Here is a 24,186-nt window from a genome sequence, read left to right on the forward strand (position 1 = left end):
CGTCCGGAGGAAACCTGGCACCATCCCTATGGTGAAGCATGGTGGTGCCAGTGTCATGCTGTGGGGATGTTTTTCAGCGGCAAGGACTGGGAGACTAGTCAGGATCAAGGGAAAGATAAATGGAACAAAGGACAGAGATCCTTGATGAAAATCTGCTCCAGAGCGCTCAGGACCTCAGACTGGGGCACAAGTTCACCTTTCAACAGGACAAAGACCCTAAGCACACAGTGAAGACAACGCAGGAGTGGCTTCGGGACAAGTTTCTGAATTGAGTGGCCCAGCCAGGGCCCGGACTTGAACCCGATCAAATATCTCTGGAGATACCTGAAAATAGCTATGCAGTGACGCTCCCCATCTAACCTGAGAGAGCTTGAGAGCATCTGCAGAGAAGAATGGGAGAAACTCCCCAAATACAGGTGTGCCAAGCTTATAGCGTCATACCCAAGAAGACTCAAGGCTGTAATCACAGCCAAAGGTGCTTAAACAAGGTACTGAGTGAAGGGTCTGAAAACTTATGGAAATGTAATATTTTTTTATTTTTTTTTGTTTTTTTCAAAACAATTTAAAAACCTGTTTTTGCTTTGTCATTATGGGGTATTATGTGTAGATTGATGAGGAAAAATACTCTTTAATTCATTTTAGAATAAGGCTGTAATGTAACAAAATGTGGAAAAAGTCAATGGGTCTGAATACTTTCCATATGCACTGTACATATCAAGATATTATTTTTGACGATATATCGCTATTTTATTTTTGACAACAGCTGTACCTGCACCAAAACTCCAGTTATTTTTCCTTCACATCTAGTTCTCCATTTCTTTTTAAATAGTGAGTCAATTTGTTTAAAAGCACTTTTATTTTCATGACTGATCAAAACACTTTTCTCATGGGTCTCTCTTGTCCCTCTGCAGCAGACATTTGGTGAACAATATGTTTGGAACATTGAATCGCAATAAAATTGCAGTATCAAATTGCAATAAATATAGAATCGTGAGAATTACAATGCATATCGTATCGGCACCGAAGTTTCGTGACAATATCGTATGAGGTCCCTGGCAATTGCAAGCCTTATTAATATGTAGCTTACATTGTACAAGGACATCTAGTGAAACTTGGGGTGAACTGGGAATCTTAGAGGCTGGGAGAGCAGAGTGGAGCTACTTCCCCCTGTCACTCCAGTGTACCCATACTAATGTAATGTCCCTGCAGCAAACACACACATCCTCCTCTTCCACCCACTTCATAAGAGAACACAGACGACAATAGCGTGACCATCCCTGAAAATATATACAGTACTCGAACAGAGATGTTAACACACACACGCACACACACAATTGGAACATGTTAAGTGTGTGTTTAGTACCATACAAAGTGTTAGAGGAAAGAGTGATAGGAGTATTGCACGCTGACAGTAGGTGAAGTGACAGGGCTCTCTGCCTACGCTCCACTCCTGACTGGCATGGGCTCTGACACGATGTCTGCCTGTGCCAACCTGAGATGGTGTAGCAAAGTAATAGGAGGTCACAGCAGAGACAACTTCCCATCAGATACCCATTATGTTCAGCTCCAGTGAAGAAAACATAGTGGAACAGAGCTACAGCACCAAATCATCTGTGCAGCACTACTGCTGCCAGCTAACTGAAACATCTGTGCAGCACTACTGCTACCAGCTAACTGAAACATCTGTGCAGCACTACTGCTGCCAGCTAACTGAAACATCTGTGCAGCACTACTGCTACCAGCTAACTGAAACATCTGTGCAGCACTACTGCTGCCAGCTAACTGAAACATCTGTGCAGCACTACTGCTACCAGCTAACTGAAACATCTGTGCAGCACTACTGCTGCCAGCTAACTGAAACATCTGTGCAGCACTACTGCTACCAGCTAACTGAAACATCTGTGCAGCACTACTGCTGCCAGCTAACTGAAACATCTGTGCAGCACTACTGCTACCAGCTAACTGAAACATCTGTGCAGCACTACTGCTACCAGCTAACTGAAACATCTGTGCAGCACTACTGCTGCCAGCTAACTGAAACATCTGTGCAGCACTACTGCTGCCAGCTAACTGAAACATCTGTGCAGCACTACTGCTGCCAGCTAACTGAAACATCTGTGCAGCACTATTGCTGCCAGCTAACTGAAACATCTGTGCAGCACTACTGCTGCCAGCTAACTGAAACATCTGTGCAGCACTACTGCTACCAGCTAACTGAAACATCTGTGCAGCACTACTGCTGCCAGCTAACTGAAACATCTGTGCAGCACTATTGCTGCCAGCTAACTGAAACATCTGTGCAGCACTACTGCTGCCAGCTAACTGAAACATCTGTGCAGCACTACTGCTGCCAGCTAACTGAAACATCTGTGCAGCACTACTGCTGCCAGCTAACTGAAACATCTGTGCAGCACTACTGCTGCCAGCTAACTGAAACATCTGTGCAGCACTACTGCCAGCTAGAGGAACATACTGACACTAAGGACAATCTGGACATGCAGTAAAGCGATTTAAATGGTTTTCTAATATAAAAGTAAAAAATGTGTCTTCTAACCCCTGTAAACAGTCAGTAAACCATCCTCAAAGATGGCTACTTAAGAACCATTAGCGCTGAAATGAGATGACCACCCTGGGAACTGTAGAGCAGGGATCGGCAACAGGCGAACTATCGATAACATTTAAACAAACTATCTACTAACCCTAGCCCTAACCTAAAGCCTTATCCTAACCCTAACCTTTATTCTAAACCTAACCCGAACTGTAACCTTAGCAAACAGTTGTTTATCTACAGATAGTTTGTTGATAATATGACCATCTGTAGAGTATCTACAGATGGAAAATCCGGACAATCCAAATAAAGTATGACCTATTTTAGTTTTTGGGGGAAAAATGCTAAAATCACCAGGCATTCATCTAAAAATGAGTTTAATTTAGGAAAACTGTTCCCAAGTATTCCCACGAATTGGGTCTCAATGTAATCAAGGTATGAAATTGTTCTTATTTTCAAATACAATCTCTTTTTGTGCTTAGTTGTGGTCCGAATCGGGTCTCAATGTAATCAAGGTATGAAATTGTTCTTATTTTCAAATACAATCTCTTTTTGTGCTTAGTTGTGGTCAATTTGCAGTGTAAAAATGATTATAATTAAGTTCCGGGCCCCCAACCATCCGCTCTGAGGAAAATCAGTAGTAGACCCAATCTGAGGTGGAACATCTGCGCCACCTAGTGGCTAACAACAGCCATTACATAAAATACAAAAAGTATTAATCAACATGTTAGGCCTATATACTACAGTATCTATAAATGCATCTGCATTTTGTCCCCCCAAGAAAGAGAATCATTAAGAGATCAATACCATGCTCAGCCTGATCTCCTACTCCAACATGTCTATAGCAACTACGTTCATTAGGTGGCGACAGACTTTAATTTGAGAATTCACCTTTTACAAATACTTAAAAAGGTCCAATGCATACATAACAAATCATTTCTGGATAACGATTAAGTACCTTACTCTAATAGCTTTCCATTAAGATGGTCAAAAAATTAATAAAAATGGCTTTTTAACAAAAAAACTATTTCTAAAGCAAGAATTGTTGGGACTGTCTGGGATTGGGGGCCTAATGGGAGGGACATGTAACCCAAAAACTAGCTGTTATTGGCAGAGCGGTTTAGGTATTTTTTTATTGGTTGATTCACTTATACAACCTGATGATGTTAACAACCTAGCCAAAACTCCACCAATGCTAAACCTGTTGATTACAAGGTGCTGGAAAAATTTTATTTTCAACCAGCAACTAACAATCAGAAAATAACACTGATCTAATTGTTTCACTCTTTTACAGTGATAGTTTCATCAGCTGTATCAGCACTCTAGATCACCTTAACTCCACACAAAGATATGCATAGAAAGCTCTCCCTCCCCCCCCAAAAATAAATAAACTCCATTTAGCAAATGCGACCATAACTCTATGCTCCTGATACCTGCTTACAAGCCAAAACTCAAACAGGAAGTAGCAGTGACATGCTCAATATAAAAGTGGATACTAAGCTACAGGACTGCTTTGCTAGCACAGACTGGAATATATTCCAGGATTCATCTAATGGCATTGAGGAGTTTACATCATCAGTGACCGGCTTCATTAATAAGTGTATTAATGACGTCGTCTCCCCAGTGACCGTACGTGCAGTTGAAGTTGGAAGTTTACATACACCTTAGACAAATATATTAAAACTCAGTTTTTAACAATTCATGACATTTAATCAGTAAAAATTCCCTGTTTTCGCTCAGTTAGGATCACCACTTCATTTTAACAATGTGAAATGTCAGAAGCATTTGGTAGCATTGTCTTTAAATTGTTTAACTTGGGTCAAATGTTTTGGGTAGCCTTCCACAAGCTTCCCACAATAAATTGGGTGATTTTTGGTCCATTCCTCCTCACAGAGCTGGTGTAACGGAGTCAGGTTTGTAGGCCTCCTTGCTCGCACACGCTTTTTCAGTCCTGCCCACAAATTTTCCATAGGATTGAGGTCAGGGCTTTGTGATGGCCACTCCAATACCTTGACTTTGTTGTCCTTAAGCAATTTTGCCACAACTTTGGAAGTATGCTTGGGGTCATTGTCCATTTGGAAGACCCATTTGCAACCAAGCTTAAACTTCCTGACTGATGACTTAAGATGTTGCTTCAATATATCCACATAATTTTCCTACCTTGTGATGCCATCTATTTTGTGAAGTGCACCAGTCCCTCCTGCAGCAAAGCACCCCGACAACATGATGCTGCCACCTCCGTGCTTCACGGTTGGGATGGTGTTCTTTGGCTTGCAAGCCTCCCCCTTTTTCATCCAAACATAACAATGGTCATTATGGCCAAACAGTTCTATTTTTGTTTCATCAGACCAAAGGACATTTCTCCAAAAAGTACGATCTTTGTCCCCATGTGCAGTTGCAAACCGTAGTCTGGCTTTTTTATGGCGGTTTTGGAGCAGTGGCTTCTTCCTTGCTGAGCGGCCTTTCAGGTTATGTCGATATAGGACTCGTTTTTCTGTGGATATAGATACTTTTGTGCCTGTTTCCTCCAGCATGTTCACAAGGTCCTTTGCTGTTGTTCTGGGATTGATTTGCACTTTTTGCACCAAAGTACGTTCATCTCTAGGAGACAGAAAGCGTCTCCTTCCTGAGCGGTATGACGGCTGCGTGGTCGCATGGTGTTTATACTTGCGTACTATTGTTTGTACAGATGAACGTGGTACCTTCAGGCATTTGGAAATTGCTCCCAAGGATGAACCAGACTTCCAGAGGTCTACAATTTTCTTTCTGAGGTCTTGCCTGATTTCTTTTGATTTTCCCATGATGTCAAGCAAAGAGGCACTGAGTTTGAAGGTAGGCCTTGAACAACATCAACAAGTACACCTCCAATTCACTCAAATTATGTCAATTAGCCTATCAGAAGCTTCTAAAGCCATGACATCGTTTTCTGGAATTTTCCAAGCTGTTTAAAGGCATAGTCAACTTAGTGTATGTAAACTTCTGACCCGCTGGAATTGTGATACAGTGAATTATAAGTGAAATAATCTGTTTGTAAACAATTGTTGGAAAAATAACTTGTGTCATGCACAAAGTAGATGTCCTAACCGACTTGCCAAAACTATAGTTTGTGAACAAGACATTTGTGGAGTGGTTGAAAAACGAGTTCTAATGATTCCAACGTAAGTGTATGTAAACTTCCGACTTCCACATCAATAAGGACCTATCATGGTCCAAACACACCAACACAGTCGTGAAGAGGGTACGACAACGCCTCTTCCCCCTCAGGAGGCTGAAAATATTTAACGTTTTACAGTTGAACCATTGACAGCATCTTGACAAGCTGCATCACCGCTTGGTATGGCAACTGCTTGGCATCCGACCACAAGGCGCTACAGAGGATAGTGAGTCCTGCCATCCAGGACCTCTATACCAGGCGGTGTCATAGGAAGGCCCTAAAAATTGTCAAAGACTCAAGCCATCCAAGTCATAGACTGTTCTCTCTGATACTGGATGGCAAGCAGTACCGGAGCGCCAAGCCTGGAACCAAAAGGCTCCTGAACAGGTTCTACCCCTAAGCCATACGACTGCTGTACAGTTAATCAAGTGGCTACCTGGACTATTTCCATGAATACCCTTTTTTTGCCTTGTATCTCTTGCACTGGCACTAAGCACACTCACTGGACTCTACCCACACACTCACACATACTACACTGACACTCCAACACACACACACACACACACACACACACACACACACACAACTTTCACACTCTTCACATACGCTGCTGGCCGACTCACTTTTACCCCTACCTACATGTACATGTTCAACCAGGTCACCAGTGATACAAGTCAGTATTCAACTTCCATCCACGTCTGAGGATGTCGGGAGATGACGTATAAACTGGCCATTAGGGGCAACAGTGAGTGGTTTTTCTAGGGCGTTGTGGATGAGGATGGCAGATGGGAGTAGGCATCTGATTCCAAAGGTTGTAAGTTTGAATCCAGCAATAGAAAGTTGTTTTTTAGATTTGTGTTTATCCCAAACAAATTTGACATTTGCAACAACTTTGAAATTTGACGTTTGGGAAACATGGATGAATGTCTAATTCAGACGTGAGATTGTGAGAGCTAGATGACATGTTACCTCAATAACCTCAACTACCTTGACTCAGTACTGGTACTCCTTGTATATAGCCTCGTTATTGTGACTATTTCCTTTTTTATTTTGTAAATGTTTTTTTACTTTTTAACTTTGTATTGTTGGGAAAGGGTTCATAAGTAAGCATTTCACGGTAAAGTCGACACCTATTGAATTAAGCACATGTGACCAACAACATTTTATTTAATTTGAAAACACAGGCAAAACAGAATTTTGGCTGCACTGGGCCTTTAACAATCAATGTCATCATATCAACCAAGCAAACCTGAAATGGATGAAAGATACAGTTGAAGAAGAGGCCAATTTAGTAGCCTTAATTCCCACAAATTCCCACCACCCTTAAGAAATTCAGACAACCTGTGAGAAGTAACATCTCAGGATGATATTATATCCTTAGTGTGAGACTGGGGGAAATGCATATTTTGAGGCAATCTAGAACTTTTTAAATGAAACACTTGAGACCTGTGACACCCACACTGAACATACTTTGTTTCTTTTTACAGACTGCTTTGTGTTGTTCTGGCATCCAGTATGTACTTTCCAACACAATGCATATGTAAATTAAGAGTCAGCACTGAGGGATACCATGCTATTCTAGCTATTCTAGGACATGTAAGCCAATAGCCACTAATTCCTTTGAGTGCTATACACAACTGACCACACCTGTGTGTGTGTGTGTGTGTGTGTGTGTGTGTGTGTGTGTGTGTGTGTGTGTGTGTGTGTGTGTGTGTGTGTGTGTGTAGACAATAGAAGTGCTCTGTTCTGTAATGTTGAAAACGTTTTCATCTTTTACGTATTCCTTTGACCTCTTTTGCAGGGTATACCTAAACATGGTCCATCTATGTAAGTATGATCAGGTTGCTATTTAACTAACGCTGTCAACATGGGCTAACTAGCAAGTTGGGGCACGCTTATTAGCTAGCCGGAAATGTCTGTAACGTTACCGTTGACGAGCCTAGCCATGATTATGGTGTCTAGCTAGCTAGTAGTTATACCAATGATGTTTCTGATAAGTAATGTTTATTTCATGGAATACACAACAGATACAGCTACACAATAGCTAGACATTGAGTGTTATTTGTATTATGGGATGGCTACTTGCTAATGAGTTATTGTCCAGACATGAAATACTGGCTAAACACCTGATAACCTTTGACCTAGCTATGTACCTGACAAAACACACCACCTGAATTGTGGTCACAACTAATTGCTTACTCTTTGACCGAAAACATCCTACTTCAAATGCTGTTCTATTTTTCAGCCAATTTAATTGCATATGAATTTCACCATTTAACGAAACAATACAATGCTGATTTTGTTGTATTGTCCTTACAGCATCCTTCCTACTAAAGACGTACCATGGAGGACACATTGTCATCAGATTGGCAATGGCTGGCCACAAACAGTCTAACAGACCTTTCTACCGCATTGTGGCAGCTTACAACAAGCGAGCACGAGACAGTAAATACATAGAACAGCTAGGCTCTTATGACCCCTTGCCAAACATCTACAATGAGAAACTGGTCAGCATCAACTCTGACAGGATCAAGTACTGGATGGGCTGTGGTGCACATCCAACGAAGCCTGTGGCCAAACTTCTAGGTGTGTTCCCTCTACCCTCACCATGACAACACACACACTATAGGTTTATTGAAATGGCCAGTGTAAGGCCTACATCATGGAAAAGACACTAAATCACAGGTTCCTAAACTAACTATACTGAACAAAAATATAAACACAACAATTTTTACAATTTTACTGAGTTACAGTTTATGTAAGGAAATCAATCAATTTAAATAAATTTGTTAGGCCCAAATCTATGGATTTCACATGACTGGGAAACATGAGGTAATGGCGCCGGATGAATGGCACGATAATTGGCCTCAGGATCTCGTCATGTTATCTCTGTCCATTCAAATTGCCATTGATAAAATGCAATTTTGTTTGTTGTCCGTAGCTTATGCCTGCCCATACCATAACCCCACCGCCACCATGGGGCAATCTGTTCACAACTTTGACATCAACAAACCACTCACCCACATGACGCCATACACATGCTCTGGGGTTGTGAGGCCGGTTAGATGTACTGCCAAATTCTCTAAAACGACGTTGGAGGCGGCTTATGGTAGAGAAATTAACATTAAATTCTCTAGCAACAGCTCTGGTGGACATTCCTGCAGTCAGCATGCCAATTGCACGCTCCCTCAACTTGAGACATCTGTGGCATTGTGTTGTGTGACAAAGCTGCACATTTTAGAGTGACCTTTTATTGTCCCCAGCACAAGGGGCACCTGTGTAATGATGATGATACTGTTAAGCTAAATTTAAGAGAAAGAAGCTTTTTATGCATATGCAACATTTCTGGGAACTTTGATTTTAGCTCATCATACATGGGACCAACACCAACACTTTGTTCAGTGTAGTATACTTCAGAATGTAATCAATACTTCCAATTAAGTCTCAATGCTACCTGGGAATCTATGTGGTCTAAGATACTGTCAATCCTCCCATGTCTGTTCCTATAGGACTGGCTGGGTTCTTCCCCCTGCATCCCATGACGGTGACAGAAACAGAGCGTCACAGGGCCCTGGCAGAACTAGCAGAGGAAGCAGCTCCGGAGGTTGGAGTTAAGCAGCAGGAACTATGATAGCTGGAGCGTGGGGAACTGTCAAGCATAGCAGGATGTGGTTACTGTACACGAAGGACAGCTATAAATGCCATTCTCCTGACAAAAGGTTAACTGTTTCCAGTGAAAGCCTTTGTGAACTAGGAATATTCATAAGCAGTGCTTAACAGAACAACTTATAAAGGCTTCATATAGCATACATAAAGTCTTCATAAGCACTACATAAAGTCTTCACATATAATCTAAGCATATATCATACTCTATAAATGATGTATAAAGGATGTCATAACCAGGGTGAATTGCCAAATGTCACATACCTCATTGTGTATCTTTATGCACCATTTATAAAGCATGACATATGCATATAGAGGATTTGTGAAGCATTTATGTTGTGCATATGAAACATTTATGTATGCTATATAAGTTGTACTTTATTTAAAGTGTGACCCTGTTGGATGGTAGACGCAATATTTAAGTCTGCCAAGCAGGAGAGTAATGACATACAGTGCCTTAAAGTATTCATACCCCTTGACTTATTCAACATTTTGTGTTAGTCTGAATAAAAATTGGATCAAATAGAAGTTTTCCTCACCTATCTACACACAATACCCCATAATGACAAAGTGGAAACATGTTTTTAGATTATTTATTTTACAAATTACACTGAACAAAAATATAAATGCAACATGCAACTATTTAAAATATTGTGTGTGTGTGTGTGTGTGTGTGTGTGTGTGTGTGTGTGTGTGTGTGTGTGTGTGTGTGTGTGTGTGTGAGAGAGAGAGTGTGTGTCATGTCATCATCACCTAGCCATCACCAGAGAAGGAAACATGCTGATTATGGACACAGGTAACTGCAAAAATAATAGAAACACTTGAGTAAATGAGGGGTTTACGAAGTGTATTGAAAGCAGAGGCTTCCACACAGGTGTGGTTCCTCAGTTAATTAAGCAATTACCATTAAGCAATTAACATCCCATCATGCTTAGGGTCATGTATAACAATTCTGGGCAGAACAGCTCAATAGTATTGTTACTTTGCCTCTGACCACAGACCTGAAATAATGATGAGTGAAGTTGGAAGCTCCATGTAAATGCTGACCCAATTGCAGCCCTAATTACAGAATTGTACACTGATAAGGATACAAGAGCTAGCTGGGTTACCCTTAAACAGATCAGGTATTGTTTCTGTGAGAAACAAACACCGGTAGATACATACTGTACCGTAAACCAGACTAAGCCTTTTATTGTTTATGCACACTGACTAGAACGAATCAAACGTATTATGGACGACTAGAGAAAAATGACAATAGACTGCAGAGGATAAAAGGATGAAGTCACCACTCAGAGGGACTCTGTTGGCAGTTTGAATATGGTAAAAGCACCATAGAGCTCCTTGTAACCTAACCTGACTCCCTCTTACCTGCCCCATCACAATGCTGTATATCAGTTAGCCTGCCATGGAACAGTGAGTGAGCTTTACAGCACAGGCAACAATGGGCCCAGCAGTCTGCCAATGTCAATGACACACAACACTGCCTGGAGACAACAGTAGCCACCCTGTCTGTTATTAACTGCACCCACCTGCCTCTGAACCCTGACAACAGACAGAAACCATCCCTTACCTTAGTCAAAACAACAGCAGTATTCCTGGATTTCAGACAAGCCATATATAGGTTACGGCCAAAATAATGGAAACACTTGAGTATATAAGGGATACAAAGTATATTGAATGCAGGTCAATTCCACTCAGGTGTGGTTCCTGAGTTATTTAAGCAAGTAACATCCCATCATGCTTAGGGTCATGTATAAAATTGCTGGGCAGGCTTTTATTTTGGCTACCATGGCTATGCCCCCATAGGATGACAATGTCCCCATCCACAGGGCACGAGTGGTCACTGAATGATTTGATGAGCATGAAAACGATGTAAGCCATATGCCATCTCAGTCACCAGATCTCAACAGAATGGCTCCGGAGGGGATGGCTGACGTTTTTACATGCTCCTAACCAACTGTGCTTTTTTGTTCACTTTTTCGCATTGTTTGGAACTCATTTGTTTAACTTATTTTGTACATAATGTTGCTGCTACCGTCTCTTATGGCCGAAAGTAACTTCTGGACAGCTATTACTCACCTCGAACTGGAAGAAGATTTTTTCTTTAACCTGTTGGGGGTAGGGGGCAGTATTTACACGGCCGGATAAAAAACGTACCCGATTTAATCTGGTTATTACTACTGCCCAGAAACTAGAATATGCATATAAAGTTTCTAAAACTGTTTGAATGGTGTCTGTGAGTATAACAGAACTCATATGGCAGGCAAAAACCTGAGAAGATTCTGTACAGGAAGTGCCCTCTCTGACCATTCCTTGAGCTTCTTGACTCTGTTTATTGAAGACTGAGGATCTTTGCTGTAACGTGACACTTCCTACGGCTCCCATAGGCTCTCAGAAGGCGGGAAAAAGCTGAATGATGTAATTCCAGCCCCAGGCTGAAAAACATTAGCGCTTTTGGTAAGTGCTCTATCAGAGGACAATGGGCTGAGGCGCGTGCACGAGTCGACCCCATGTTTTATTTTCTTTCGTCTTTGAACCTAAACACGCTTTCCCGATCGGAATATTATCGCTTTTTTATGAGAAAAATGGCATAAAAATTGATTTTAAACAGCGGTTGACATGCTTCGAAGTACGGTAATGGAATATTTAGATTTTTTTGTCACGAAATGCGTCGTGCGCGTCACCCTTCTTTACCATTCGGATAGTGTCTTGAACGCAACGAACAAAACAGAGGATATTTGGATATAACTATGGATTATTTTGAACCAAACCAACATTTGTTATTGAAGTAGAAGTCCTGGGAGTGCATTCTGACGAAGACAGCAAAGGTAATAACATTTTTCTTATAGTAAATCTGATTTTGGTGAGTGCTAAACTTGGTGGGTGTCTAAATAGCTAGCCCTGTGATGCCGGGCTATCTACTGAGAATATTGCAAAATGTGCTTTCACCGAAAAGCTATTTTAAAATCGGACATAGCGAGTGCATAGAGGAGTTCTGTATCTATAATTCTTAAAATAATTGTTATGTTTTTTGTGAACGTTTATCGTGAGTAATTTAGTAAATTCACCGGAAGTTTGCGGGGGGTATGCTAGTTCTGAACGTCACATGCTAATGTAAAAAGCTGGTTTTTGATATAAATATGAACTTGATTGAACAAAACATGCATGTATTGTATAACATAATGTCCTAGGTGTGTCATCTGATGAAGATCATCAAAGGTTAGTGCTGCATTTAGCTGTGGTTTGGGTTTATGTGACATTATATGCTAGCTTGAAAAATGGGTGTCTGATTATTTCTGGCTGGGTACTCTGCTGACATAATCTAATGTTTTGCTTTCGTTGTAAAGCCTTTTTGAAATCGGACAGTGTGGTTAGATTAACGAGAGTCTTGTCTTTAAAATGGTGTAAAATAGTCATATGTTTGAGAAATTGAAGTAATAGCATTTCTAAGGTATTTGAATAACGCGCCAGGGGATTCAACTGGCTGTTGAGTAGGTGGGACGATTTCATCCCGCCGACCCTAGAGAGGTTAACGAGTCCGATGCGAAGGATATCCTGCTTTCTCGGAAACGGGCCCATATCTCCGTCATTTGTGTGAAGAAAAGACGGAGAAAAAGGTCGGGCTGCCTTCTGAGAATTCGTAGGCAAGTGTGTAAACCCCCCCTGCCATCTGTTCTACTGGCCAACGTGCAATTATTGGAAAATAAAATGGATGATCTACGATCAAGATATCAACGGGACATTAAAAACTGTAACGTTAATATATTATGTTTCACCGAGTCGTGGCTGAATGACGAAATGGATAATATAGAGCTGGCGGGATTTTCCATGCACCGGCAGGACAGAGAAGCTACGTCTAGTAAGACAAGGGGTGGGGGTGGGTGTCCATTTGAGATCGCTCTGGTGAGCGATGTCAAATATTAAAGAAGTCTCGAGGTATTGCTCGCCTGAGGTAGAGTACCTTATGATGAGCTGTAGACCACACTATCTACCAAGAGAGTTCTCATCTATATTATTCTGTCACGACTTCCGCCGAAGTCGGGCGGCGTTCGGCGGTCGACGTTACCGGCTTTCTAGCCACCGCCGATCCACTTTTAATTTTCCATTTGTTCTGTCTTTGTCTTACACACCTGGCTTCACTCAACCAATTACTTTTTTATTATTTAACCCTCTGTTCCCCATGTTGTGTTTGTGAGTGATTGTTTATTGTAAATTCGGTCTGTCTTTGTGGGCTCGTGACGTTACTTTGTATATTTGTCTTTTTGAGTAAAGTACAGTAAATCTGCTGTCCTGCGCCTGACTCTCTACACCAACTACACACGGGACCCTGACATATTCGTAGCCATCTATTTACCACCACAAACCGATGCTGGCACTAAGACCGCACTCAACCAGCTGTGTAAGGCCATAAGCAACAAGAAAATGCTCATCCAGAAGCAGCGCTCCTAGTGGCCGGGGACTTTAATGCAGGCAAACCTAATTTCTACCAGCATGTGCAACCATAGGAAAAAAAACTATAGACCACCTTTATTCCACACACAGAAACGCATACAAAGCTCTCCCTCACCCTCATTCTATACTCCTGATTCCTGCTTACAAGCAAAAACTAAAGCAGGAAGTACCAGTGACTTCCGGAAGTGGTAAGATTCAGGACTGATTTGCTAGCACAGACTGAAATATGTTCCGGGATTCTTCCGATGGCATTGAGGAGTATACCACATCAGTCATCGGCTTCATCAATAAGTGCATCGAAGACGTCGTCCTCACAATGACCGTGCGTACATATCCCAACCAGAAGCCATGGATTACAGGTCAACATCCGCATCGAGCTAAAGGCTAGTGCTGGCGCTTTCAAGGAGCGGGACACTAATCCGGACCATTATAAGAAATGTCAAACAAGCAAGGCATCAATACAGGATTAAGATTGAATTCCACTACATTGGCTCTGACGCACGTTGGATGTGGCAGGGCTTGAAAACTATTACAGACTACAAAGGGAAACCCAGACGCGAGTTGCCCAGTGACGCAAGTCTACCAGACGAGCTAAATGCCTTTTATGGTCGCTTTGAGGCAAGCAACACTGAAGCATGCATGAGAGCACCAGCTGTTCTGGATGACTGTGTGATAACGCTCTCAGTAGCCAATGTGAGCAAGACCTTTAAATAGGTCAACATTCACAAAGCCGCGGGGTCAGACGGATTACCAGGACGTGTACTCAAAGCATGCGCAGACCAACTGGCAAGTGTCTTCACTGACATTTTCAACCTCTCCCTGATCCAGTCTGTAATACCTACATGTTACAAGCAGACCACCATAGTCCCTGTGCACAAGGAAGTGAAGGTAACCTACCTAAATGCTTACCGCCCCGTAGCACTCACGCCAGTAGCCATGAAGTGCTTTGAAAAGCTGGGCATGGCTCACATCAACAGCATCCTCCCAGATACCCTAGACCCACTCCAATTCGCATACTGCCCCAACAGATGCACAGATGACACAATCTCAATCGCATTCCACACTGCCCTTTCCCACCTGGACAAAAGGAAAACGTATATGAGAATGCTGTTCATTGACTACAGCTCAGCGTTCAACACCATAATGCCCACAAAGCTCAGGACCCTAGGACTAAACACCTTCCTCTGGAACTGGATCCTGGACTTCCTGACAGCCGCCTCCAGGTGGTAAGGGTAGGCAACAACACATCTGCCACACTAATCCTCAACACTGGGGCCCCTCAGTGGTTTGCGCTTAGTCCCCTCCTGTACTTGTTCACCCTTGACTGCATAGCCAAACATGACTCCACCATTATTAAGTTTGCTCACAACACAACAGTGGTAGGCCTTATCACGACAACGATGAGACAGCCTATAGGAGGAGGTCAGAGACCTGGCAATGTGGTGCCAGGACAACAACCTCTGCCTCAATGTGAGCAAGACAAAGGAGCTTATCGTGGACTACAGGAAAAGGAGGACCGAGCACGTCCCCATTCTCATCGACAAGGCTGTAGTGGAGTGGGTCGAAAGTAGAGGTCGAGCGATTAATCGGAATGGCCGATTAATTAGGGCCGATTTCAAGTTTTCATAACAATCGGTAATCGGAATTTTTGGCCACCGATTTGCAGATTTTTTAAAATATTTTGTTTTAATTTTTTTTCTTTATTTAACTAGGCAAGTCAGATTAAGAACACATTCTTATTTACAATGACGGCCTAGAAACGGGGGTTAACTGCCTTGTTCAGGGGGGATTCGTTTTTGCAACCTTCGGTTACCAGTCCAACGCTCTAACCACCTGCCTTACATTGCACTCCACAAGGATTAACAGGCTGACTACCTGTTACGCGAGGGCAGCAAGAAGCAAAGGTAAGTTGCTAGCTAGCATTAGACTTATAAAACCGATCAATCTTAACATAATCACTAGTTAACTACACATGGTTGATGATATTACTAGTTTATCTAACATGTCCTGCATTGCATATAATCGATGCGGTGCCTGTTAATTTTCATTGAATCACAGCCTACTTCGACAAACAGGTGTTGATTTAACAAGCGCATTTGCGAAAAAAGTACTGTCGTTGCACCAATGTACCTAACCATAAACATCAATGCCTAACAGGAATATTTAGACTTAGCCACCCGTTAGATAAAATACGGAACGGTTCCGTATGTCACTGAAAGAAAAAAAGGTTTGTTTTCGAGATGATAGTTTCCGGATTCGACCATATTAATGACCTAAGGCTCGTATTTCTGTGTGTTTATTATATTATAATTAAGTCTATGATTTGATAGAGCAGTCTGACTGAGCGGTGGTATGCAGCAGCAGGCTCGTAAGCATTCATTCAAACAGCCCTTCGCTGTGCTTCAAGCATTGCGCTGTTTATGACTTCAACCTGAGTGGGTATAATTTGTGGAACGTTCCAACAGGAATCTATTCCAAAACAACGCATACAAAGTTGTATAGCGGCAGAATAAGATACGTTTTTCACTCATCACGTTTATTCCAAAAAATGTCTGTCCTCGCATGTCTGTTTGCCTATGGACAAACATTAAGAATAAGCTACGTGGTGAGTTGATGCCTATTCGGCAGCTAGTTAGCTAGGTTTGTATGCGTTGCTACTTTGTATGCGTTGTTGGTTGGCAACCTTTTACTTTACGTTTTTTGGAACAGATTCCTGTTGTAACGTTCCACAAATTATACCCACCCCTTCAAGCCTATCAACTCCCAAGATTAGGCTGGTGTAACCGATGTGAAATGGCTAGCTAGTTAGCCGGGTGCACGCTAATAGCGTTTCAAACGTCACTCGCTCTGAGACTTGGAGTAGTTGTTTCCCTTCCTCTGCATGGGTAACGCTGCTTCGAGGGTGGCTGTTGTCGATGTGTTCCTGGTTTGAGCCCAGGTAGGAGCGAGGAGAGGGACGGAAGCTATACTGTTACACTGGCAATACTAAAGTGCTTATAAGAACATCCAATAGTCAAAGGTATATGAAATACAAATCATACAGAGAGAAATAGTCCTATAATTCCTATAATAACTACAACCTAAAACTTCTTACCTGGGAATATTGAAGACTCATGTTAAAAGGAACCACTAGCTTTCATATGTTCTCATGTTCTGAGCAAGGCACTTAAACATTAGCTTTCTTACATGGCACATATTGCACTTTTACTTTCTTCTCCAACACTTTGTTTTGCATTATTTAAACCAAATTGAACATGTTTCATTATTTATTTGAGGCTAAATTGATTTTATTGATGTATTATATTAAGTTAAAATAAGTGTTCATTCAGTATTGTTGTAATTGTCATTATAAAAAATAATAATAAAAAAAATTCGGCTGATTAATCGGCATCGGCCTTTTCGGTCCCCCAATAATCGGTATCGGTGGTTAAAAAAGCATAATCGGTCGACTTCTAGTCGAAAGTTTCAAGTTCCTTGGTGTCAACATCAGCAACAAAATGTCATGGTCCAAACACACCAAGACATTCGTGAAGAGGGCCCGACAAACACCTTTTCCCCCTCAGGAGACTGAAAAGATTTGGCATGGGTCCGCAGATCCTCAAAAAGTTCTACGGCTGCACCATCGAGAGCATCGTGACAGGTTGCATCACCGCCTGGTCTACAGAAGGTAGTGTTTACGGCCCAGTACATCACTGGGGCCAAGCTTCCTGCCATCCAGGACCTATATAATAGGCAGTGTCAGAGGAAAGCCCCAAAAATTGTCAAAGACACCAGTCACAGACTTTTCTCTGCTACAGCATGGCAAGCGGTACCGAAGCGCCAAGTCTAGGACCAAAATGCTCCTTAACAGCTTCTACCCCCAAGCCATAAGACTGCTGAACAATTAATCAAATGGCCACCGGACAATTTACATAACACCCCCCCCCCCCCCCCAGTGTTTTGTACACTGCTGCTACACTGTTTATTATCTATGCACAGTCACTTCACCCCTACCTACATGTACAAATTACCTCGACTAACCTGTACCCCCGCACATTGACTCCGTTCCGGTACCCCCTGTATATAGCCTCGTTATTGTTATTTTATTGCATGTGACTAATAATGTTTGATTTGATTTGAACCCAATTGAACACTTACGGGAGATTCTGGAGCAGCGCCTGAAACAGCGTTTTCCACCACCATCAACAAAACACCAAATATGGAAGAATGGTGTCGCATCCCTCCAATAGAGTTCCATACACTTACAAAATCCATGCCAAGGTGCAGAGAAACCGTTCTGGCTCCTGGTGGCCCAATGCCCTATTAAGACACTTTGTGTTGGTGTTTCTTTTATTTTGGCAGTTCCTTGTGTAATAATATATATGCCATTTAGTAGATGCTTTCATCCAAAGCGACTTACATTTTTATGTGTGGGTGGCCCTGGGAATAGAACCCACAATCCTGGCGTTGCAAGTGCCATGCTCTACCAACTGAATCATACAGGATCCCTGCCCATCGTCAAAACAACAGCTGCTAGACCTGTCTTCAGACAAAACAACCATCCATGCACTGGGTCAAAACAACAGCAGGTAAGCTACCCCTGCTCTGCAGACCTTGTCTTCTCATTAGTGACAATGCAGTGATGAAGAGGCCTCCTCTCCTCATTGTTTGAGGATGTTGACCACACTGCTGTCAGATGGCTTCGTCCTGCACACATTATTATACCTGACAGTGTTAAGACTCAAGATGCAATGCATTCAATATTCATCATCCAGGCATCTCAGGACCATATCGCCTACTCTTGTGACGGTCAAGGTTAGTGTTAGGGTTAGAGTAACGTAGCAAGCGGTAAAGAAACGCCTGAAACTAGATCCCCTACATACTGGTCTTGACGAGAAGGAAAACAACTGTCGGGGGAGGTTATCTTCTGCACTGTTCAATCAATCCAGTAAATGAGGAGGAGTTCATATGGAGTGTCGTCCAAAAGGAGAAGTCACGTCACGCGCTCATTCCATTTCCTCTGAAAACCGGAACATCCGGTTGGTGGGGACTCCGCAGAGTCTAGGATTAGGGAAAGTGTGACTGAGTAAGACACGTATGTATGGTTGTAGGTTATCACATGGTAAATTTATCTTCTCAGAACAGTGTAATGTGACTACCATTTGTCTAACAGAGAGAGTGGTGAAGAGGAGTGAGAGAGAGGGAGGATCTCAGCAGAGGGAGATTTAACGGGCCAGGTAAATCCTTATGGAACAACAGTATGTCTTTCCCATCTTGTTGGGCAAACATGCTAGCGACCTAGATTATTAAAATAAAACGAGAGCCAGTACCATGGAGTAAGAGCATTCTGTCCAGAGGACAGTCTAACACTGCACTGAGGACGGTAGCAAACAGCAACACATCACTAATGCAACATTAGTTAACCTATACTTAAATGATAATGCCCGAGAAGGCGGTGTTTGGAGGATATATTGGCACGGGTGTTGTTAGGCCCGAGACACCGGCTTCGAGGGCATTATCACTTTTATACAACGGGTTACCAAAATAATGATTGACATATTTTCTTTAAAAATGCTATTTTGATGAATTTATTCATACTATCTTTCCACAAGATATAGTCCTGACACAAATCTAGGGTTGCTACCCAAGCCAACTGGTCGTTCGTTCGTTCGTCGTTCGGTTCGGTTGCCAGAAACGTGACCCAGTCGTCTGTTTCTAAATGTTCTATTGTCATTCTGGCTGGCAACGTTCTTATCTCTTGCTTGCTAGCTTGCCAACTACGGCTAACTTACAGTCACGTCAAAAAGCAGCCAGAATAACAGCAAAGTAGCTGCATTTGCATTTGTTTAAGCTGTTTTCTAGTGACATTTATTTGGATACATCCATAACAACGAGCTAATGAGGCACGACTTCGCCTGGCTTAGAATATGTGCTCTCTCGTCAGGTCACTGTTGTTCAGAGGAGCTAGCCAATGACACATCTAACACAATCACTTCAAACTGAAGCTGGGAAGACTGCAAACTAGCTGCACTTCACTTCACTTCACTTTGACATTTCTTTGTATATATCCATACAAATTATGCCAGCTGATTCATGACTTCGACTGGCTGAGAAACGCTGCCTGCCTTTTTCAGTGAACAGCTATAACGTAAGCAGTACCTTAGCACACTGAGACAAGGTAGGCTACACAATTCCATTCTGCCTCAGCCTCAGGTGTTCCACTGAACCTTTCTCACACCCCATGCCTGTCCCCATCTCTGTTCATACACCCTGCTGCGTGCTAATACACCCTGCTACCTGTTCAGCCCAAAACCAGTCTGAACTGCCCAATCTCAGCCACTATTTAGGTCTCAGCTACCCAGCCCCAACCAGTCTGAGTCTCTCCAGGTGTGCCCTGGTCCTTACCTGTACTTCATGCCAGTCTGGTGGGACACACACTCCTCCAGGACCAGGCCGTTCATCTTAAGGAAGTCCTCCATATTCTTGACCTGAGCAGCATGTCTCTGCTCCCTGAGGCGCCTCAGCTCCCCTGGGTCGGTGGGTCGAGGTAGGTTCAGGCCCTGGTCCGAGTGGTAGTGGCTGATGCCGCTCCGCATGCTCTCGCTGTACGACATGGACAGCATCTTGCCACTGCCGCCGCTGCTGCTCTTCCGTATCCCACTGCCCTGCCCGCCCGGTTTGGGGATCTGTAGGTTTTCGGAATGAGTGTACATGGATTGACGCCTCACTGCCGCCCCGGGGGGCTGACCTCCTGATATCCCTCCCGCAAACATCCCCCCTACTCCTGCTGTCGCCGCAGCAACCCACCGCTCAGTGAAAAAGAAAAGTGGGGCCGGGACGGAGCTAGGAGCCACCAGGACACGGCCACCTCCTTAAATGGCACCTGACTTCTCCCATAAGAAAGAGCTCTCCTGCTCTGCTCGGGGCAGCAGTACCACACAGCCATGCATGGTGTAATCAGAGGCACGGCACCGCCCCCATGACAGGCACACAATGGCAGGGTAAAACTGATCGGGTGCATTCAGGTGACCACCTTGTGGTTAACTAAGGAGCAGGACCAGAGGACACATGCGAGAGGCATATCTGCATAAGAGACAGCAGGACAAGGAGGAGACATTGACATGCACCAGGGGCCAGGGCAGACTTGAATTGATAAGTCAAGCAACATATTTCACATCAATTTAAATAAATGCAGAACAATAAGAAACATTAAACTATTGGTCCATAGTCTACAGTCCATAGTCTACAGCCAACCAAAAAGTGCAAGTAAAGCATCTCAAGTAAAGCGTTTCAAATTACAATTTTAAACTTACATCCTCGCTCTGGTCAAACACTAAACAAGAACCTTTCAAAGTGCAACTGTGTAATATTTCTAATGTCAATCTTGGACAAATTAGCCATTTCAGCCTGGGAGTTCTGTCAACCTGTCATCACTGCCTTTGTAGTGAACTAACACAGTAAGCACTACAGCACCTGAGACACAGGAAATGTTTCCCTGTAGGTCTACAAAGGAAGTCCGAAGGCAAATGGTTTGTGATCCCATAGAAGTCTATTGACTGACACATACAATTTTATTTATTTTTTTCTCCCCAATTTCATGGTAACCAATTCGTAGTTACAGTCTTGTCCCATCGCTACAACTCAAGTATGGACTCGAGAGAGGCAAAGGTCAAGAGCTATGCGTCCTCCTGAACACAACCCAGCAAAACCGCACTGCCCGCTTAACCCAGAAGCACCAATGTGTCGGTGGAAACACTGTACCCCTGGCGACTGTGTCAGCATACACTGCCGGCCACAGGAGTTGCTAGTGCATGATGGGACAAGGACATCCCTGCCCGCCATACCCTCCCCTAACGCGGACGGCGCTGGGCCAATTGTGCGCTGCCCCATGTGTCACCCGGTCGCGGTCGGCTGCGACAGAGCCTGGACTCGAACCAGGATCTCTAGTGGCACAACTCGGGAGGCCCTGATGCAGACACTTGAACAGCACTCTGCTTCTCTCCCAGTCTGCTGAAGGAAAGCTGCTGTATTAACCCTGACACAAAGCACAGCCTCCATCTAATGTCCTGCTCAGCTTTGAAATCTAGCTTCAATTGAGAAAAGCCTAGATTAAATCATCACAAAACCATCTTAAAACCACCCCTAACAGTCGTATAGCCTTCACTGTTTCACAACATCTCTATCACCCCAAAGCAGCCATGTGGTTGATTCTATGATCAGGGATGAATAGTCCTGAAGTCTGTCCATGTTTGCCATCAAGGGCGTAGGTTTCTTCCAGTCCTCCAGCTTTCCCTGTCCTCCCAGTTCAGTGGACTCCACCACCCGTAGAGACCGAGAGGCTCCAGGCCAGGCAGCATGCATCCACTCCAGACTATACAAACACACACTCATCCAGCCACCACCCCTCACACACAGTGTACTCAAACACACGTAAGCAGTGGTCGATGGTCTTTGCTTAAACTCACCCGATTTCTAGGCGGTCGGCTCATGAGGGGTCGTAGGTGCCAGCCTGCTCTTATAAACACACTGCCTGTAGCAATGCAGCAGGTCCACCCAAACTGGGAGTGTCTTACTAGGAAGTGTCTAAACCAATTAGTGGATGAGAAAGTGCCCTCCCACCTCATTCACGCTGCCCTACACCCCCCCCACTGTTAGATCTCATGGAGGAAATCCATTTTTCATTTAGTGCCCCGGCTTGTTTCTGCTAACCGCAGCAAATAATATCAGGTAGAAGATCAGCCATTATTCGCAGAAGCTTTTGTGCTAAAAGCCTCAGATTGTTGTTCCACGGGAAGGAATACTAAGAGGCAATCAGAACATAATGAGGCCTGAGTGTGTGTACAGTTTACACAAACACACACACACACACACACACACACACACACACACACACACACACACACACACACACACACACACACACACACACACACACACACACACACACACACACACGCACACACAAAAGTACAGTCTACACCATAGGATTCTACTGCCTACATTACTGAAAACCTCAGCTACAGTACATTGGATCTATTCTGGCTCTATTCTTCCGCATCTGTCTCAGAAGGACCTGGTGTATTCAGGTAAAATTACTGTAGCCCTTAAACACACCAGCTGCAGAGGGTCAGCCATGAGGAGAGGTCTGGATGTCTAGCAGTCATCATACCTCTGGTAGACTAGGCTACATGTCAGGCTATAACTGATCTGTAACAGAATACTGTGCCATCTACTGTCTCCAAGCAAGTGTTTGGGCAAACACAGGAAAAAAAGATATTCACAAATGCCCACCCAAAACACCCAGTCAGAAATCTTTTGCAATACATATTGAAAAGATAACACCTGGGCAAGATCAGGATCACTACACAGTACTACACACACATTTGATGTATGAGAGACTAAAACAATGACACTTGAGCAAACCCAGAAGTACGTACTGATGGAGTATCAAACTCAAATACATATTTTTCTGGATCAATACCAGAGTGACAGAGTACATGAGAGGTTTGGGGTCGACGGACAGGACAATCCTAATTCCCCTGGACATAGTAAAAGGGTTACGGAGGTTCAGAGATGGAAATACTAAAAGCCTCTTGCTGTATAAAATTGTAAACATTAAACGGCCATATCTTGTGACCTCTTGACCGCAATACTACCAGACTACATCATCATCACAGACTGAGATATCTAATGCCCAGACATAACGAAGCATGAACTGCAACATAAACACCCAATGCTGTTCTCAAAGTGTTATTGTGCTGAGGTGATGGCTTGTCTTACTTGACCAGTGTAACAAAGCAGCGACTATGTGGTCCTACAGTATGTCTCAGTCAGTAGTGCATGGCGCTTATAACGACAAGGCTCATGGGTTTGATTCCCGCTGGTGCCAACCATACGTAAAATGCATGCATGACTGTAAATCGATTTTCATAAAAGTGTCTGCAAAATGGCATATACAATTTATTAGCTACACCTGACCCAGTACTAGATGGGTGTACCTAATAAACTGACCTGTGAGTGTATTAGATTATTAACCGTGTGGTATTTTCCACTTTAACTACCATCCTCCCAGGCCTCCCAGAAAACAGAAAAAAACATATATGAAACCACAAAAACAATGTGGTATTCTAACTGGGTTAAACACTTGATATAACTGAATGTGTGCTGAAGACAGCCTACTGGGCAAACATTATAGCATACTCAAATATGCATCAAAAGTTCTCTTAGATTACATAAGGTCAACACACACAAAACATCCATGTCCATTTAGTGTCCCATCACACTTCTAGCCAGTCTGTGTGAGACAGACAGAGAGCGAGTGAAGCCGTGATCGATCCCCTCTGAGTCAAGGCAGCAGCGGGACACTTAAAAAAGGACAAAAATGTGAAAG

General features: G+C 43.2%; 2 protein-coding genes across 6 annotated transcripts in view; one reads left to right on the forward strand and one right to left on the reverse strand.

Annotated features, from left to right (window-relative positions):
- LOC106582956 (28S ribosomal protein S16, mitochondrial) overlaps positions 1–9,543 on the forward strand; it is a 44,843-nt gene extending 35,300 nt beyond the window's left edge. Inside the window, exons 2-4 of the mRNA XM_014166598.2 lie at positions 7,504–7,529; positions 8,022–8,288; positions 9,212–9,543. Coding sequence (XP_014022073.1) covers positions 7,517–7,529; positions 8,022–8,288; positions 9,212–9,333 — 402 coding nt within the window. The 5' untranslated portion in view covers positions 7,504–7,516 and the 3' untranslated portion in view covers positions 9,334–9,543. The remainder of the gene's footprint in view (positions 1–7,503; positions 7,530–8,021; positions 8,289–9,211) is intronic.
- Positions 1–24,186, reverse strand: part of LOC106582955 (voltage-gated potassium channel subunit beta-2) — a 172,529-nt gene that overhangs the window by 76,483 nt on the left and 71,860 nt on the right. The window lies entirely within an intron of this gene.

Source organism: Salmo salar, chromosome ssa22 (assembly GCF_905237065.1).
Source record: "Salmo salar chromosome ssa22, Ssal_v3.1, whole genome shotgun sequence".
Taxonomy (NCBI): Eukaryota; Metazoa; Chordata; class Actinopteri; order Salmoniformes; family Salmonidae; genus Salmo; species Salmo salar.